At 48.5% G+C, this 18,619-nt stretch overlaps 1 protein-coding gene across 4 annotated transcripts in view; it reads left to right on the top strand.

Moving 5' to 3' along the window:
* Positions 1–3,111: 3,111 nt before the first annotated feature.
* The window catches only part of PTPRU (protein tyrosine phosphatase receptor type U), a 123,244-nt gene continuing 107,736 nt past the window's right edge, over positions 3,112–18,619 (top strand). For 3 of the 4 annotated variants that reach the window (XM_056795388.1, XM_007493001.3, XM_056795387.1), the window contains exon 1: positions 3,197–3,834. In XM_056795388.1, the coding sequence (XP_056651366.1) occupies positions 3,762–3,834 (73 nt within the window). In that variant the 5' untranslated portion in view covers positions 3,197–3,761. Of the gene's footprint in view, positions 3,835–18,619 lie in introns of all 4 variants that reach the window. The other variant, XM_056795386.1, reaches the window with a different exon arrangement.

Here is an 18,619-nt window from a genome sequence, read left to right as displayed (position 1 = left end):
ATGTACAGGCACTTGAAACTCTTAGGATAAGCTCCATGGGGAGGTGAGAGGTTTCTCTTTTTGCAGCATTACCGTATAAATAATAATGCAGCCTCACATTACTGTGGTCCTTTATGGGATTCAAAACATTTTCACCCACAGTAGCTCACTGGATTAGCTGAAGTGGTATCGCCTGGAGATTTCTCCCATCAGTGCTTTCCCACTGGGAAGGGTGTGGGCTCTGGGAGAGAGCTGAGGGCTGTGGTTACTAAGCATCCTAGCAGAGGTTATTTCCGGGGACCCTCACCAAGGCCCCAGGCGACAGGGACCAGCGCAGATCTTGTTATCTTGGGTTTACAGATGAGGAAACTGATGGAGCTTGCAAGGTCATATCTACCAGTAGCGGGAGAGCTGAAGTAAGGGCTTTCTGGTCCACGGCTACATGACGAGTAAATGACAGGAGGTGGAGGTGGGTGGGCAGTGGGGAAGAGAGCCTCTGAACCAGGTCTTCTGATCTCCAGCCCTGCAAGGAAAGAAAAACTCCCAGCTTAGAGCTGTCCTAGAGTACAATGGGAGATAATAGTAATGAGTGGCTTTGAGGTTTGGAAAGTGCTTCACCTATGTGTTAATCCATTTGATCCTCACAACAACCCTGTGATGGATGTAGGTGCTATTGTTATTCCCATATTACAGAAAAGGAAATTGAGGTAGACAGAGGTTAAATGCCTCTGTTAGTATAGATCTGAGGTAGGATTTGAACTCACGTCTCCCTGATTCCACGTCCCACTCTCTAGTCACTGTGCCCCTTTTGGGAGGTCTTCAGGCAAGAGACTGGATGACTTCTTGTTAGACTCCTCGTAAAGGGGACCCCTGTTTGAGTATAGTTTGGATTAGATGACTTCTGAGGACAATTTGACTCATCAAACCTTTATTAAATATGATACTTACTTCCTGCTAGACACCTGGAGATATAAATGCAAAAAGAAGACTATTGTTTATCTCAAGGAGCTCACATTTCTTCTATTAGAGGGAATCAGCCTATAAACAGATGGATACCCCTCCCCCCCAAGAGATACAAAATAAAGGAACCTTTTTGGGAGGGATGGAGGGGGTAGCACTGGCAATTGGAGGAATCAGGAAAGGCCATTTTTAGGACTTGGCACCTCAATTGAGCCTTGAAGGGAGGCAGAGGTAAGGAAGGAGAGCATTTCAGAGAAAAGGAACAGACATCTGGGCAAAGGTGTGGAGGTGGGAGAAGGAATGATACTTTCTGATTAAGAGAAACAGTAGGAGTAAAGAAGAGATGGAAAGAGATGGAAAATAGCTAAAGAAAAAAAATCAATCTTCAAGATTAAGGAGCCTCAGACAGACCAGGAATTTGGAGTGAGTGAGGATAAAGAAGCTGGTTCCTTTTAACCCTACTCTAAGATTCTGGGACATGCCCTGGGGTGTTGGCCTTAAGGAGGCCAGAGGAGAGAGACCAAAGGCTCTGGATTTTAGGCACCTCTCCAAGACTTTGCCCTGGGCTCAGGTGGCTTGAGTTCTATCCAAAAGCACCAAGAAAATATTAATCTGGGTGTAAGAAAACAGTCCATTGGCTGAGGGGTTGCTGGGACTTCATTGTCCTGCAGAGGGAGCAATTGCTGATGGATGTAGGAGACTTCAAAGCTGGAAAGAGCCTTAGAAATCATCCAGTCTAGTCCTTTTATTTCATAGGTGAAGAAACTGAAGGCCCAGAGAGTTTGTGAATTTCCCAGGACCTTACCGACAGTAGCAAAGAACAGTCACTTTCTCTTAGTAGGGTGGAGAGACAATCAGGACTAGGGCTAGGGAAGGCTGGCAACTGCTTGGAGTACATAGCACGCAGGAATATATATTTAAAATGATTTTTTTGTAAATACATATATTTGTAATTCCATAATTATTTTTTTGTTGATGCAACTTTTCCCCCCCTCCAGGAAGCAGTATAGCACAGTAAAAAAAAAAAAGGATGGATTTGGAATCATAGGATCTGAGTTTGAATTCTGACTTCTGTTTACTACCTGTGGGGTCCTGGGTCTCAATCTATTCACCTGTTAAATGAGGGGACTGGATAACTGACCTCCAAAACCCCTTCTGGGGCAGCTAGGTGGTGCAATAGATAGAGTACTGAGCTTGGAATCACCTTCCTGAGTTCAAATCCATCCTTAGACACTTAGGAGAGCTGTGGGAGTCTGGGCAAGTCATTTCACCTCATTTGCTTCAATTTTTCTTCTGGATAATGAGAGAAAAATAGAGAAGGAAATGGCAAACTACTCTAGTATCTTTGTTATGAAAACCCCAAATGGATTCATGAAGAGTTAGACATGACTCCACAGCAAGAACAAAGACTGTTTCAGCTCTAAATCAATGATTCTATATATTTTGTGATCAATCAAGTCCCATACATTTCTGGGAAGGTGCAAAGCTTCGATCTACTACATATCTTTTATGAATCTAGTTCTTTGCAAGTCCCCCCTCTCCCCAATTAGATAGAGAGGTCCTTGGGAGCAGGGTCCCTTTCCCCTTTTCTTTGTATCCTCAGGTCTTAACACAATGCCTGGCAGCTTGCAGTAAGTGCTTAATAAATATTTGTTGATTGATTATAGGTATATTTGAGGAAGCTAGAAAATGTATTTGACTCAAGATGCTGGAATTCTGGCTTTAAATGTCCTTGGCTGTGAGATTTCAGGCAAATCATTTCTCTGAGGTTCAGACTCTCTACTTTGCAGATTCTTGGGCTGCAAAGTGAGGGGGTTGAACTATATGATTTTAATATTTTATATTCTAAATTTCCTTCCACTTTGAATATTCTGTTTTCAGGCTCCTAGCTCTGCCATTTCATATTTCCCAGGTTCCTTCTAGGTCTGCCATTCTGTATTCTAGGGGTCCTTTGGCTCTGACATTCCGTGTTCTAAGAGCCCTCCCAGCTCTGGCATGCTTTGAGTTGGAAGACTTCAAGGCTAAAGTCTCTTTCAGATCTGCCATTTCCAAATTGGATGCCATGTACTTGCCTGAATTTGGATGTCATGGTGCTCAGGCTGTCGGGTGTGAGCTAAGCTATACTTTTGACTGTCCATTCTTGGAGTAAGTATGAAAGTCTCTAGGCATGGCTGAAAGTGTGTGTACTTGAATGAGGGAGTGAGCCAGCCGTGCATTCCTGGGTGTGCTCGATGTTGTTGAATATGCTTATCAGTGTGCCTCGAGGATCGACTGGGCCAAAGAGACGCGGCACGCAGAACGGAAACGGCTTCTGGCTCTGGTGCTGGACTGCCGGGAGAGTGATCCCAGGGCCCAGTGCCTTAAGGGCCCACAAAGGAGTGTGTGTACAAACCCAGGTGTCTACTCTAAAGGGATTCTGGACATTTTAATTGATCCGACTGGAGTACAGAGGGAGCACAAAGGGCTAATGATGCCTCTGAATCGGCGCCTTTCTGGGGTTCCCGTGCCGCAGCACTAGTGGGTGATTCGAGGGTCGCGGCGCCCCCTGTCCGCTTCCCAGAAGGTTTCGGGGTTCGCAGTCCCTGCCCAGGTTCTCCAGACCTCCGCATTTGCGGCCGAGGACCGGCAGGAGGCGCCCCCCACCTTTGGAACGCGAGGCCGCTGCTCGGGCTCCTGACGTCAGGGCTCCGGCTCCGGCTCCAGCGCCCGCTCCGGACTCAGTGCCAGTCCCGGCTCCGCTCCGGCTCTGGCGGCTCGGGAGGCTCCGGGGTTCCGGGCTACGCTCCTTCCCCGTGGCCCCGGGGCCCCGAGGCTGGCGCACGATGACCGGAGCCCAGGCGTTCATTCTGGCGCTCACCTTTCAGCTCTGCGCTCTAGAAAGCGAGACTCCCACAGGTAAGAGAACTGGACCCCCCCGGGACTCCCCGCCCCCCTTTCTGGGGTCCCTATTCCCCGAACCCCAACTTATGACCCAGGACCCCGTACTGTACACCCCTGGAGCCGTGAGCCCTGAGGCAGCTGGGGCTGCGCAGCAAGGAAGTATGTGTGAGTGGTGTGTGTGGTGTGTGTATGTATGTGTGTGTGTACATTCTGCGACTGTGTGTTTGTGTGTGTTTGTGTTTGTGTGTGTTTGTGTGTGTGTGTGTGCGCACGGTGGTAAAACAACTTGTTTGTGTGCTCCTCCCTGGGCTTCTGGGTGCCCAGGGCTCCGGCCAGGAGGGCAGCTTGGCCTGGAGGGGGTGTTGGCCGGCCGCTGACACCGACATGTTGTGGGTTGCTTTCTGCTGTTTCGCAAGTTCGGAGCGGCTCGCACCGGAGCCCGAGTCGGGCTTCGGTCAGCGCCCCGGGGCTCCCTGTTCATGGGTCGGGGGAGCTGGCGGGAACGTGGAAAGGGAATCTGCCCGGGCCTGGGGGCTGGAGGGAGGAGCCGGGCCGGAGGCGGGGGGGGGGGGGGGGAGTGTGGTTAGAGAAGAAGGAACCGAGGGGAGCTGGGGAGGGAGGAGGGGGAGGGGGAGAAGGAGGGAAGGAAAGAGGGAAAAGGAAGGAGGGAGTGGAGACGGGAAGAGAAAGGAGAGGGCAGCGAGAATGGGCAGAGACTAGAGAGGGAAGAAGGAACTGGGGAGAGAAGGGAGCGAGGCAGGAGCGCGGAGCTGGGGAGAGGGACCTGGGGAGACGGGACCTGGGAGTCAGAGATGTCTCGGAGAAAGGCGGAGATGGGGAGAACGGAAGAGAGACCGCAGAGGAGAGAGGGGCCACTCCGAGGAGACCAGAACTGCTCTGGCCTGACTGGGGCTGGTGTGTGTGTGTGTGTGTGTGTGTGTGTGTGTGTGTGTGTGTGTGTGTGTGTGTGTGTGAGTGCGTGGTTGGGGGGGCAGGAGAGGGCTCTCCGCTGGGATTGCGGGGTAGGGACAGCCCCGTTGGGAAGCCTTGGAACTCGCCGGGCCTTGGAGAAGAGCAGTCGGGGTTGGGAGCCGGTTTCCCCCAGGAGCACGTCGGCTAATGCTCCTTTAGCCCATTCGCACTCCCTCTCCCCCCCCCCCCCCCCCCCGCCCTCTCTGTCTTCCTGCCCCCTCTCGGCAATGCCCACTCCTAGGAGGGAGAGGTCAGACTCAGCAGCAGATCCCTAGGGACCCTTACCCTAGCCGACTTCGCAACTTTGTACCCGGGTCTTTCCGAGAGCCGGAACAGGTTTTTTGTGTGTGGTGTGTGTGTGTGTGTGTGTGTGTGTGTGTGGTGTGTGCCCGTGTGTGCGCGTGTCCGTGTGTGCGTGTTCCTGCGTGTCCCTCTGTCCAAGAGGGTCCTGTGCCTCTGTCTGCCCGTCCGGGTGACCTGTTCTTTATCTGTGTCGCCTTCCGTTTGGGTGTCGAATGTCTGTCCATCTGAGTGTGCCCTGCGTCTGGCTGTGCCCGTGTGTTTCGAAGTGCGTCCATTTCCCAGTGGGTGTCGTGTGCGCCTCGTGTGTGTGGATGTGTGTGTGTTTGTGTGCTTGTTTGCTTGCTTGAGTGCGTCCGTCTAGTGCATGACCGTGTGTGTCTGCCAGTGTATGCTGGGGGGAGGGACAGCGCTGGCCTGGGAACACTTCGTCTCTTCTCCCCGTGGCCGTTGAGGAGCGGAGGTGGGTGTGCAGAGAGGCTATGGGCCCTTCTCCCTCCAATAACAAATTCCATTCCCAGAGGGCTACGGTGACCAGCTCTGCCTCCCCCTTGGGCACCTGGGCTCCCATTTCCCAAAGCCCTTTGACTTAGGGGGCCTGAGGCCTCTAGCGCCCGGCCTCGAGGCTGAGCTCGGGAGAGCCGAGTTGGAGAGAACGGACTGCACCTAGTAAACTGGGGAGGGCCGGCCTGGCTGGTGGGGAGAGAGTTCCTAGAGGGCTTCTATCAGGATGACTCCAGGAGGGACAGAGGTCACTGCAGCCCTGACCCTGGCCTGGGGTGGTCCCTGGATGCCCTGCCATTCCACTAGGGGGATTTCCTCGTCCTCCGGTTTGGTGGCCCCCACCCCAAGGCCAGACTGTCTGGCGCCTTCCTGTCGCCCATCACAACAGGACTCTGGAGATCTGAACTCTAAGAACAGAAATTCATTTTGGGTTTCCCAGGATGGCCAGCAGCATTTTGGGCCTGAGACAGGAAGGGTCACTCTCAGCTACTCCTTTGAACCCCTTGGGGGCTCTCTGGTTTCTTCTGAAAACAGCCTCTCGCTCCCCACCCCCAATCAGCTAGTTGAATGTCCTGTATCCTGGGCAGGGGGACCCTTCTCAAGGACCCCAGGTGGAGGGGCAGGATCTCCTTCCCTTCTTAGGGTGTTTCACCCATTCACCTTGGTCACCTTTCTGTGTACCCCCTCCCCCTTCTCTGTTCTCCCAGGGGTGGGGCCCTGCTCTCAGCTTCCCCCCACCCCCTCCCCAAGTCTGGATTAAAAGAGGGTTCAGGCTAACTCAAGAACTCCCTCCTCCTATGCTGTTCATTATCATTATCAGAGGTCATTTATGTTGGTGGGAAGGGATCTTGGGACCCTCCCAGCTGAGCTAGTGATGTCCTGGGCTCTGAGGAAGGCTCCTGAGGCAGGGAGGAAGGAGACAGGTAGCAAGGGAGTGGAGGGATAGCACTCCCTATTCGCCCCCTTCACCCTTCTGGGCTGGGGGTAAAGGGAGAATGTTTAGAAAACTGCCCCATCCACAGCTTCGACTGACATACAAACGGTTGTGCTGGGAATTTGAATTCTCTAATAGTGGAATGGGCTCCCCGTTCAGAGTACAGGCTGGATGATTACTGGCATGGGATTTCTGCACAGATAAAGGTTGGACTCCCTGACCTCCGAGGACCCCTGACTTCTCTGAGCTGATGCTCCTCCCTGATGCCTAGGGTCAGTCTAGACATCCCAGCCCTTGGGTGCCTGTAAACAGACTGCATTCTGTGTAGCATGGATGGGAATGGAGGGGTGGTATTTTGAGGTCCAAATGTGAAGCCCCGAATGCCTAGCAGCTAATGTTATGATCTGAGATGAATGAAAAATCCTTGGCTGCTTTGGAAGAAGCTACTCTTGCCTTCGTACTGGTCCCAGAGCTCAGGGCTGGAGAAATTAGGCTGCAGAAAGGAATCCGATTCGGGTGGTACTTGTAAATGAATGCACCTGGAAACTTTGTCCCCCCCCCCCTTGTTTCTGCCCCCTGGGCTGCTACAGCTCCCCGTGGCTTTGGAGGGATGGAGGGAGATGGGCAGGTTGGTATTTGTTCTGGCTTTCTGCAGAGCAGCCTTTGGGGGCCCCGATTGGGGGATATCTGGGGAGAGGATCTAGACAGCTAGTTTTTAGGTGATGGATTCTGCACTCTCCCATCAAATTCGGTGCCTTCCTTCCTTTGTGCCCTCTCTGGGGCCCATTAGTTTTCCTTCCCCTTCCATGCCACCCTGGAGCTAGAAAAGGAGATAACAGGACTGGTAGAAGGCAACTCATTGACCCCAGCCGGGGCTGGTTGTGTTCACAGCAGTGAGCTTTCACCAGCATACTGGTAATGTAGAGGGGGGTGGGGGAAGACACAGAAAGCTTTGTTTAAAAAAACAACAAAAAACATAATTGCAAGCTGAGCTCTATCATTCAGGCTTTCCCCTCTTGCTCCAATGCTGTGGGCGTTGGGGAGATGCTCAACAGACATTGGAGGAGGTGAGAGGGTAACGCCTTGGTCTCCTAACTCTTATTTCCTCTGCAGGAACCCCTCATCTGCTTCTCCCCCTTCATCCCTACCTCCCCTCCAGTACCCATTCCATTCCCCTTGTAAGGGAGGGCTCCAGGTCCCAAGGGTCAAACCAAGCACCTTTTGGGCTCTGCCCCCTGCCCTGACTCTTGAATGGGGTTTTTTTGTTTCACCGCCCCTTCCCCAAATAGGCTTGGCAGGGGGTGGCAGTTACTGAGCATCTGTAACAGCATCTGTGCTAACTGAATTGTTGAGGGTGCAGTCTCCCTCAATGCCCACTTCCCCCCACCCCCAACAGATGGAGGAGGGAAGGGGCAGCAGCTGGGAGTGGGTCACCGTGGGTGTGTGCTTCCTAATAGCCTTGTATCAGCGTCCCTGTGTTTGTGCGTGTTGGATTGTGTGTGTGTGTTTACTAGAGAGGTTTTTGTGTATGATTGTAATTGTGGAGAAGTACAGATAGGGCTTTCTTGGTGTGTGTGTGGCCTCTGATCTCTCTGTCACACCTCCAGGAGTACACGGAGTCATTTGGCTATTTTCTTTCAGAGTGTGTGTGTGTGTGTGTGTGTGTGTGTGTGTGTGTGTGTGTGTGTGTGTTCTGGGATCTGGGTGTGGTCTTCCACATAGCAGAAAGTGTTCTAGACTAAAGAGTCCAAATCCTGGATCAGGAAAGTCACTTCTCTTTGGGCCTTGGCTTCCTCTCCCAAATGGAGGTGCTAGACTGGGTGATTGAGGAGGGATTTCTTTTTGATGCTAAGTTTCCTTCCAGCTCTGCGGTTCTGTAGTTCTGTGGTCCCAGGTCCCTTTCCTATTCTCCCATCATCTCCTAGCCCTCCATCTTTCCCTTTCTTTTCCACCCCTGTAGCATCTGAATGCTCTGTGCAGCACCAAATTCTCTAAGAATTATCAGGAGCCCTCAGTTTCCAGATGTGTTCACTGGGCTTCTGTGGACCATGTGCCTAAATACGAACCAGACAGGCTGGGGGTGGGTGAGCCCCCAATGAAGGAATAATTGCGCATAGATTAGGATGATGGTAAACATTGTCCTTGGGGCAGCTAGGTGGTACAAGAATTAGTGCACTGGCCTTGGAATCAGGAAGACTCATCTTCATGAGTTCAAATTTGGCCTCAGACACTTATTAGCTACTGTATGGCCTTGGGCAAGTCATTTAACCCTGTTTGCCTCAGTTTCTTCATCTATAAAATGAGCTGGTGAGGGAAATGGCAAACCACTCTAGTATCTTGGCCAAGGAAAGGTCAGAAAGAGTTGGACAGGACTAAAATGACTAACAATAACAAGAAAAGGCAGTAGAGAGCCGCTGATGTTTTGTGGGTATGGGAGTGATGAGATAAAGGGAAAGAGTACAGTGGAGGATGAATCCGGCACGGGATGTGGAATGGCTTGGAGCAGAGAGAGCCTGGAGACCAGTCCACTCATCCAGGTGGTGGCAGCGGCGGGAGTGCTGAGGGAGGGTGAATCTGAGAGATTTTGCCAAGGAGGACTCCACAGGACTTGATGACTGATTAGATCTGGGCAATGAAGGAGAGGGAGGAGGCAAAGATGACTCTGAGGTTTTGAGAGGAAGAATGGAAAAATGGTGGTGTTATTGATGGCGTGCCAATGGGGAGAGTGAGGAGAGAAGCTGCTTTAAAGGGAATGATAATAATAGCTCTCATTTCTGTGACCCTTTGTAATTTACAATGTGCTTTTCCCACAGCGCTCCTGTGAGTTCAGTAGTTCAGATCTCATTATCCCTATTTTACAAGGGAGGCTTTTGGTGAACGTTTTAGAGGCTAAGTGATTTGCAAGGTCACTCAGCTAGGAAATGCCTGACATGTGATTGGAACCCAGATCTTGGCAGGTTACATCTAGCATTTTCTACTACATCTTTGAAGGGAAGCAGCAGAAAGAGGGAAACCAGGTAGATTGAGCACTGGGCTTGGAATCAGGAAGACTCCTCTTCCTTTTTTTTTTTTTTTTAAATCCTTACCTTCCATCTTAGAATCAATACTAAGTACTGGTTCAAAGCAGAAGAGTGGTAAGGGCTAGGCACCCAGCTGCCCCAGCTCTTCTTCCTGAGTTCAAATCTGGCCATAGATATTTAACTATCCTGGGCAAATCACTTAACCCTGTTTGACTCAGTTTCCTTATCTGAAAAATGAGCTAGAAAAGGAAATGGTAACCTTCTTCTCGTATTTTTGCCCAGAAAACCTCAAATGGAACCATAGAAAGTTAAGACAATTAATCATCTAGACAACGAGGTCTCCCACCTCATTGACAGAAATAACAAACGATGAAGGAGAGGCAGCTATAGAGGAGGGACAACAATTGGAAGGTGCATTCAGGACCCAAGAAGCAAGTACTGGTGGGTCTCAGCCATGAGTACTGGGGCTCTGTTGGTTAGCTTTCTTGGGTGTCTGAGGTCTGAGGAAACGGGATCGAGTTGGGTTTGCTGTGGGTTTGGCTTGGGACACCAGAATCATAACTGTAGTTCAACCTCTGCCTTTTGCAGAGAAGGAAACTGAGCCCCAGATTGTCTAACGGACTTAATAATAATAGCTAGAATTTATATAGTGCCCTATAATTTACAAAGGGCTTGACAAATATTATCTCATTTTGTCCTCACAGTGACTCAGCGATAGGTGCTATTAGTTAATCCAGTTTTACAGGTGAGGAAACTGAGTCTGAGGGTAAATGACTTACCCAGGGTCATATAGCTATTAGGGCAGGATTTGACTATGTATAAATATCAGAGATGGGATTTGAATTCGGGTCTTCTAACTCAAGAACTGGTATTTTTGTTTGTTTTTTTTTTTGATGCCAAGAGGAGTTGGTGAGGATTCTCTCCCCAGCCCCCTTTTCTGTTGGATTCTCCACTAGAGGGTTAAAGGAAGCTAGGAAAGGAAAATGGATTCTTCCAACAGCCTTGGCTAGAGTGGTGCAGAGATTTCTCTCCTTTTCACCCCTTGTAGGGACCCAGGGTCTGCAGGGGATCCATTCTCAGAAGCCAAGGAGGGTCTTGCTTCATTAGTATGTGGATGAGAAAATGCCTTGGGATATTAGGTGATATAGGCTTGAGAGGCAGGTGAATAGGGCACTGAAGGAAGACCTGAGTTCCAATTCTGCCCTTAAATACTTATTCACTAAGTGACTAGGGTATCTCCTTAACCTCTTGGTGCCTCAGTTTCCTCATCTGTAAAATGGAGATAATAACAGCCCCTACTTCAGGTTGGCTGGGAGGCTCCTACAAGATAATTTCTATAAAATGTTTTGCAACCTTGAAGACCTACATAAATGTGAAAGTAAGAATTTTTGTGCCCGGGGAAGCCCTTATAGCCCCACTGTAGTTACAAGTCAGAAGATCAGACCAGGTAACTGGCTTGCTCCGAGCTGATTGGGCCACTGTCCTGCTCAGTGGGCCACTCTGGCCCCAGCGACCCTGCGAGTAGGAGTGGATGGTCCCCAACAAGCCTTCCTCCTGGCTTGCTTTGTGTCTCCTTTTCTTCTCTCTCGGCTGGGGGCCCCCATGATGTGTTTGGATTGTAGAAAAGCTTTTCAGCACAATCATTCATCCCTCTGCTAACGAGATCAGACCTCCTTTGGATATAAATACCTGAACAATGTACTCAGCGCTCTCCCCCTCCCCCAGTAGTCGTCTCCCAGTGCCCTTGGAGAGTTACTGGGGTGGAAGATGGGGTGGGAAGGGCTGGAAGGGGAGAGGGGTGGCCAGGGCCATTTTCTGTCAGTCTTGCCCTTCCCCGTTGGTATCCTTCTGCATGGGCATCCAGGCTGTGCCCCTGCCCCGTCCTTCTGCCCTTTACATTTGCACCCAGCTGGCTCTCTGGGGTTCTGCCAGAGCATCTTTTTACTGCGCTGGGCTCCTGCCCTCTCTGCCTCTGCTCTGTACTGTCTGGGGTGGCTGCTCGACACAGGACCTTTGGCAGAATCCTGACACGCTCCGTCTCAGGGCTGCAGAGAGCATTCAGTCTTCGTGGGGGCCGGAGGAAGGAGGTCGAGGTGGGGGTTGTATTGGATACAGGGCTTCAGGACGGCAGTCTTGACCCTTCTCCGTTGTAGGACGTCGGACGAGTGACCAAACCTACTTCAGCCTCAGTTTCCTCCTCTGTAAAATTGGGGATTTTTTTATGGACATGGAATTAAATGACGTTCTTTGCTTCACTTATTATGGGAAAAGAGCTTTGAAAAACCTTAAAGCTTGGTAGAAATGTGAGATGCTAAGTAGAATGTCAACTCCCTGAGGGGAGGGATTGTTTCTTTTTTTTAAAATTTGGTCTCTGTTATACTTGACACAGCCCAATGCTGGGCTTTAATAAACACATGATAAGCAAATAAATAAACTTGATGACTTGACTTAATAAAATTAATAAAAAATAAAATTAATAATTTAAAATGCTGGTTGATTTCTTGTTAATCATTACATAAGGGCAGGCAGGTAATTCAGTGGATTGAGTCAGGCCTAGAGATAGGTTTCTGAGTTCAAATTTGACCCCAGACACTTCCTAGCTGTGTGACCCTGGGCAAGTCACTTCACTCCCATTGCCTAGCCCTTACTGATCTTCAGCCTTGGATCCAATACTCAACATTCTAAGATGGAAGGTAAAGGTTTAAAAAAAGATAATTACATAGGCATTCTCTGCTTTCCCTGGGTTCCTAGACCAGTAGTTCTTTATCTTTTTTTTTTTTTGTGTGTGTGTGTCATGGACTCATAAAATCTGTAGGATTATAAAAGAAACTAGTTATATGGAAATTCAGTTATTAAAGTATTTTAAAATTCACTGGAACCTTGGTTAAGAATCTCTGGTCTAGAACATGATAAGCTACTTCATATTTGTGGAATTCAGTTCTACTAGGATTTATTAAGTATCTCTGATATACTAGATCACTGTGAATGAAAAGATAAAAAAATAGACTTTCTTGCTTCCCTCAAGCAACTCGCATTCTACCAGATTGAATTTCACCGAACTATGCTGCCAGGATGTCTCTGCATCATTGTAGCTCTCTATGCTGGTAGTGATCAGATCTTTGGCCTGAGGGAGGCCCCTTTAATCCTTGGGTCTTTTCACTGTGGGACTGAGGAGGTTAGTTTTTCTTCTCACCTAGACTCTCCTGGTGATGAGTATTATAGCTTTAAATCTTCAGGTAAGGGCAGCTATGTGGTCCAGTGGATAGAGTGCTGGGAGTGGAGTTAGGAAAACTGAATTCAAGTCCAGACTCAGCTACTTGGGCAAGTCATTTAAGCTTATTTGCCCTCAAAAAAATTGTGGGGGGCAGCTGGGTAGCTCAGTGGATTGAGAGCCAGGTCTAGAGATGGGAGGTTCTTAGGTTCAAATCTGGCCTCAGACACTTCCCAGCTGTGTGACCCTGGGCAAGTCACTTAACCCCCATTGCCTAGCCCTTACTACTGCTCTTCTGCCTTGGAGCCAATACACAGTATTGACTCCAAGATAAGGGTTTTTAATAAAAAAAATTGTGGGTTCTTGGGTAGATTATTCCTCTCAGCATCCTAATGTTTGGAAGTTCTTCTAAGGTCTAGCTTAAGTATGCATTGTTGCATTTTGGCTTTCTCTTAACTCTTCTGGGAAATGGAGCTCAGCTACCTAGAACGTTGGGGGCCAGTCTATTTTTGGCTCTTCCTACCTCTACTCCATTGTCTTCCCTGCCCTGTGGATGAGTAGGAGCCCTGGACCCTGGCTGTCCTCCAGGAGAGACATTCCTGCCAGGCTATAACCCCAGAGATCCTGGGAGGGGGTGTCTAGCAGAGTGGCACATGGCTGCCAGCCCTGTGGGTGAATTAATTGCTCGTTAATTATTCAGGGCTCTGGCTGCTGGGCTCCATTGAGTCAGAGTACTTTTACCTTTCAAGTGTGGGGTGGGTGGCCGGACAGAGCGGGCCAGCTCCCCAGAGGGGCTCAGGCTCGGAGTAGGGTTAGGGAAGCAGCCAACGTAGGTGCCCGTTGCGTGCCAGGCTCTGTGCTAGGCCCGTCCTTGCTGCATGGGAGGCGTCCCCTGAAGGGACTGTCCAGTTACGGCGGGGATTGATGCCAGGCACGGGTCAGAGAGGGGAATCAGGGCTGTGTTGGGAGACGTTTGGCTTCTTCTGGGATATCCGTGGGAGCTTGAAAGTTCTGTTTAAAAACCAAATGAAAAAGGCTTCTGACAAAGAAAATCTCCTTAGACAAGGGAACAGGAGAACACTGTTTACTTAGGGTCTCCAGAAAAACAATGTGGTGTCTGCTGCAGTGGCAGCTGGCACAGGCCCCAGGCTCATAGCCAGGCCTGGAGAGGAGCCCCTCTTGGGCCTCCCATCCCCCCGCCCTCACCCCCAACCCAGCAGCTAGAGCAGCCCCATCACAGTTCTGCCCTGCGCCAGATCCTTCTTCCTGGTGCAGGGATGCTCCCCCCTTATTTCTCCATTCAGCCAACTTCCAAGGAGCTTCTGCTCTCTTCAGGGCCCTCTCATCAGAGAGAGAAACAAAGATAGACACGACAAAGGCTCTGCCTTCAAGAATCTTGCAGTCTGGCCAGTCCCACTCAACCTATTTGTTAACTGTTTTTGTCCTGAGTTTATGGCCAAAACTTTTTATTTTTTAAACCCTTCCCCTCTGTGTATTGGTTCTAAGGCAGATGAGTGGTAAGGGCTAGGCAATGGGGGTCAAGTGACTTGCCCAGGGTCACACAGCTAGGAAGTGTCTGAGGCCAGATTTGAACCTAGGACCTCCCCCAAAACTTTTGAATAACAAGGGAGAGAGAGACCAACTGGGACCCTTCCCCATCATGCAGAAGTAGTTCAATCCCTGGGCTGATGGCCCAATTCTATAATGGTACCATTATTATGATTATTAATTAATTAATTCTTTCTGTGTTGTGTCCATTTATGAGAGGAAATAAAATTAAGTCACTAAAAAAAAAGAATCTTGTAGTCTGATGGGGAAGACCCAAGAAAGCATGGAATGGAAGGGAGAGAGCTGAGTGCAAGTCATGGCCAGGGGCTATGAGAAATTTGAGGAGGGTGCTATCACTTTCATCTGGAGAGGGTGGGTATGGGTAGACCTGTAACTAGCCTGGAGTAGATGGGATTTTGCCATACATTTTTTGTTGTCCAGTCGTGTCTAATTCTGTGACTCCATGGACTAGTCTGGTTTGTGTGTCCTTTTCCAGTGGATTAAGGCAAACTGAGTTAAGTGACTTGCCCAGGGTCACACAGCTTGTGAGTGTCCGATGCCAAGTTTGAACTCTCCTGACTCCAGTCCACGGCTTTATCCATTGAGTGATCCAGTTGCCTCCTTCTCTTACAATTACCTCTTCAAAAAAAAAAAGCTCCCATTAGGAATTCTAACGCTTTTGGCACATTTGATTAGGGGTGGTGGTGAGGGAGCTACACTTCAGAGAATCTGGACTCTGCCTACTCCCCCAGGAGAAGGTAGGCTGGCACAGACATTAGGGTCTAAATAATGACGATGAGGCTAGCTAACATTTACGGAGCATTTACCATGTGCCAGGCACTGTGCTAAGGAAGCCTTTTACAATTATTATCTTAATGGATCCTCAGAACGCCTACGTGGTAGATATTATTAGCCTCTCCATTTTATAGATGAGGAAACTGAGGTAAACCGGCTAAATGACTTGCCCAGGGTCACACTACCAGCAAGCATCTGAGGCAGTCTTGGAATTCTAGGTCCTCCGGATTCTAATCTTGTGATCTATTCTTTCCCCATTCTTCCCAAATCTGACATGGAGATTGCTGACCTGAGCAAGATGGGGATGGAGTGTGTGGGTGGAGGCAGCCTTGGGAAAGGCTGAGAGAATTGATTCCCTGGTGATTGGAAGAGTGGGGCAGGCAACCCTCTTCCCTTCTACAAGGACAGCAGAAATCCAACTACCTTCTCTGGGACCTATTGTAGCAGGTAGGACAATAGAGGCTGGAGTCAGGAAGTTCAAATCTCACATCAGACACTCACAAGCTATGTGATCTTGGACAAGTCCCTTCACCCTGCCTGCCTCAGTTTCCTCATCTGTAAAATGAGCTGGAGAAAGAATGACAAACCACTGCAATATCTTTGCCAAGAAGACTCCAAATGGGGGCATGGAGAGTCAGATATGACTGAAATAACGGAATAAGAACACTTATCACCTTCCCCTGGGGGTGGGTGGGGCAGAGCCCAGATGCTCTGAAGTATGGATCTCTCCCCACTTCTAACTAAACGTATCTAGAATTCCTAGTTAGAGCTTTTTTGGGGATCCCTCCCCACTTCTAACTAAAAATACCCAGAATTCCTAGTTAGAGCTTTCTTGGGGATCCCTCCCCACTTCTAATGAAACATACCCAGAATTCCTAGAGCTTTTTTGGGGATCCCTCCCCACTTCTAATGAAAAATACCCAGAATTCCTAGTTAGAGCTTTTTGGGGGATCCCTCTCCACTTCTAACTAAACATACCCAGAATTCCTAGTTAGAGCTTTTTTGGGGATCCCTCCCCACTTCTAACAAAACATACCCAGAATTCCTAGTTAGAGCTTTTTGGGGGGATCCCTCCCCACTTCTAATGAAACATACCCAGAATTCCTAGTTAGAGCTTTTTTGGGGAGGGGCGATTGTCAGAGGATTTCAGCCCTGGAGAAAGGAGGGACTCTCACTGATAGTGGATGAACTGTCATTATAAGCAGAAGCCTAGAAATGGGAGAGGACAAGACTCAAATTGTGTGATGCATGGAGGGTGGCCCAGTGTGGTTGAAATGTTCAGACATGAAGCCAGTGGAATGAGAGAAGAACAGAAGTAGAGGATAGAGACACACTGGACAAAGCCTTGAGTGCCAGGCAGAAGAAGTTATACTATTTAATAGGCATTTGGTTAAGGCATAGTTAAATGTTTGTGAGAAAAATAGGAATGTAATTTTAGTGGATCCTGAAGGGAGAAAGTATTGCTATACAGCTCTGGAGTAAGAAGAGCTGGATTCAGATTCTGCCTCTTCTGTTTACCTACCTTCATGATGTTAAAGCAAGTTATTTAAAAAATTACCCCCCCCCAACTAACAAGCATTCATTTTCTCTCCCCATTTGTCTTCCCCATTAAAGCAAGACAAAACCAAACCCTTTTAACCAATATGTAGAGTCAAGCAAAACAATTTCCCACTTGGTTAGTAAAGTCTTTCAGCATCTCTGGGTCTCAGTTTCTTCATTTGCCAAATGAGGGTTGGGCTAGAGGACCTTAGAGCCCCTTGAGTTCTGGATCTAAGATCCTATGATGTCTCAGGCAGCAGTTGGAAGTATTTGTGGAAGAGGGAATGATTTTGGGGCATCTGGGTTGCTCAGTAGATAGAGAGCTAGTCCTGGAGGGAGGTACTGGTTTTAAATTTGGCCTCAGATACTTCCTAGTTGTGTGACCCTGGGCAAGTCACTTCACCCCAATTGCCTAGCCCTTACCATTCTCCTGCCTTAGAACCAATAACTAGTATAAATTCTGAGACAGAAGGTGAGAATTTATTTTTTTAAAAAAGGAGGAAATCATTTAGTGTCAGGGAGATCTTTAAGGAACTTGTATGGTAGTTAAGGTGAAAAGAGATGAGGGCCTGAAGGTCGGATAGTTTCAATGAATTTGAGAGAAAGTGAAAGGCAGATGCAAGACATGTGAAGAGAGCATTAATAAGACCTGGGGTTGATTACACATTACTGCCCTCCATGTGGTCTGTGGTCCAGCCAGCTGGCCTACTCACTGTTCCACACATTTATCTCTCCATCTCTTATCTCATTACCTTCGTAGTGACTGTCCTCTCAGGACAGTCTTCTTCCTCACCTAAACGAATTTCCTTTAAGTACCACTTTCTTGTTGACTTTTTATGACCCCATTTGGGGTTTTCTTGGCAAAAAATCTGGAGTGGTTTGCCATTCCCTTCTCCAGTTCTTTTTACAGATGAGGAAACTGAGGTAAACATGTTTTAGTGACTCGTCCAGGATCACCCAACTAGTAAAAATATCTGATGCCAGATTTGAACTCATGAAGATGAATCTTCCTGACTCCAGACCCTGCACTCTTTCCACTTAGGTGCCACCCAGCTGTCATCTTCTATTAAAAACCTTCCTTGTTCCTCTTAGCTTCTTGTGCCTCAAACTATGTTGGGTTCATTTCCCATAAAATTTGTCTGTACTTTCATATGTACTTATAATTTCCCTGATTTGAATGTAAGTTCTTGTAGGTCAGGGACTATTTTGCTTCTTTCTATATTAATGTTTTTTCATTCATTCATTTCACTCATTTATTCATTTCATTCATTCACTCATACTAACTGACATGTACACACCTCATCAGACAACCTCACAACTACATTCAGGCATAGTAATTGAATATAAAGGTTCATACAATTCCAATACACATAGATAATGGACATAACCGAGTTTAATAGATACTTACAGAGGGCTTACTTTGTTCAAGGCTCTTCGCATATATGATATACAACCAACAGATAACATGTATTTAGTCTATTATGTTTTATATTTCCTACAGGGACACTCACACATATAGGATATCTATCAACCAGGGGACCTCTCCCCCCATTCCCAAACACCTGCTCCCTAAGGGTTTAGTACCCCCCCCCCAGCTGGATGGTGATATGCCTTCCCCCTCAACTTGTGGAATAGCCTGATGGTTGCTCAGGTAACAGGGGCTGCCAGATATAGAAGATTAGCTGAGGAATGTGGCTGGACAAGTCTGAGCCTGGAATCCGGGGAGATTGGGAGAAATGAAACAGCTAGGTGGTCTCTGGGCCCAGAGCCAGGAGGGATGAACAGAAATCTTGGTGTCTGAGAGAGCTCCCTTCTGAGAAAAAGTCTTCCTCCCCAAACACAGACGGTCTAGTCCAGCTATGAGCATGTTTCTAAGACCATGAAAGGAGAATTCTGTGTGAGATCTGGAAGGGACCCTAAAGGCCATCTAGTCCCATCCTGTCACTCTACAGATTCATTCATTCATTCATTCATTCA

This window comes from Monodelphis domestica, chromosome 4 (assembly GCF_027887165.1).
Source record: "Monodelphis domestica isolate mMonDom1 chromosome 4, mMonDom1.pri, whole genome shotgun sequence".
NCBI classification, from domain to species: Eukaryota; Metazoa; Chordata; class Mammalia; order Didelphimorphia; family Didelphidae; genus Monodelphis; species Monodelphis domestica.
Note: the sequence above shows the minus strand (reverse complement) of the source record. Positions and strands in the feature narration are given on the sequence as shown.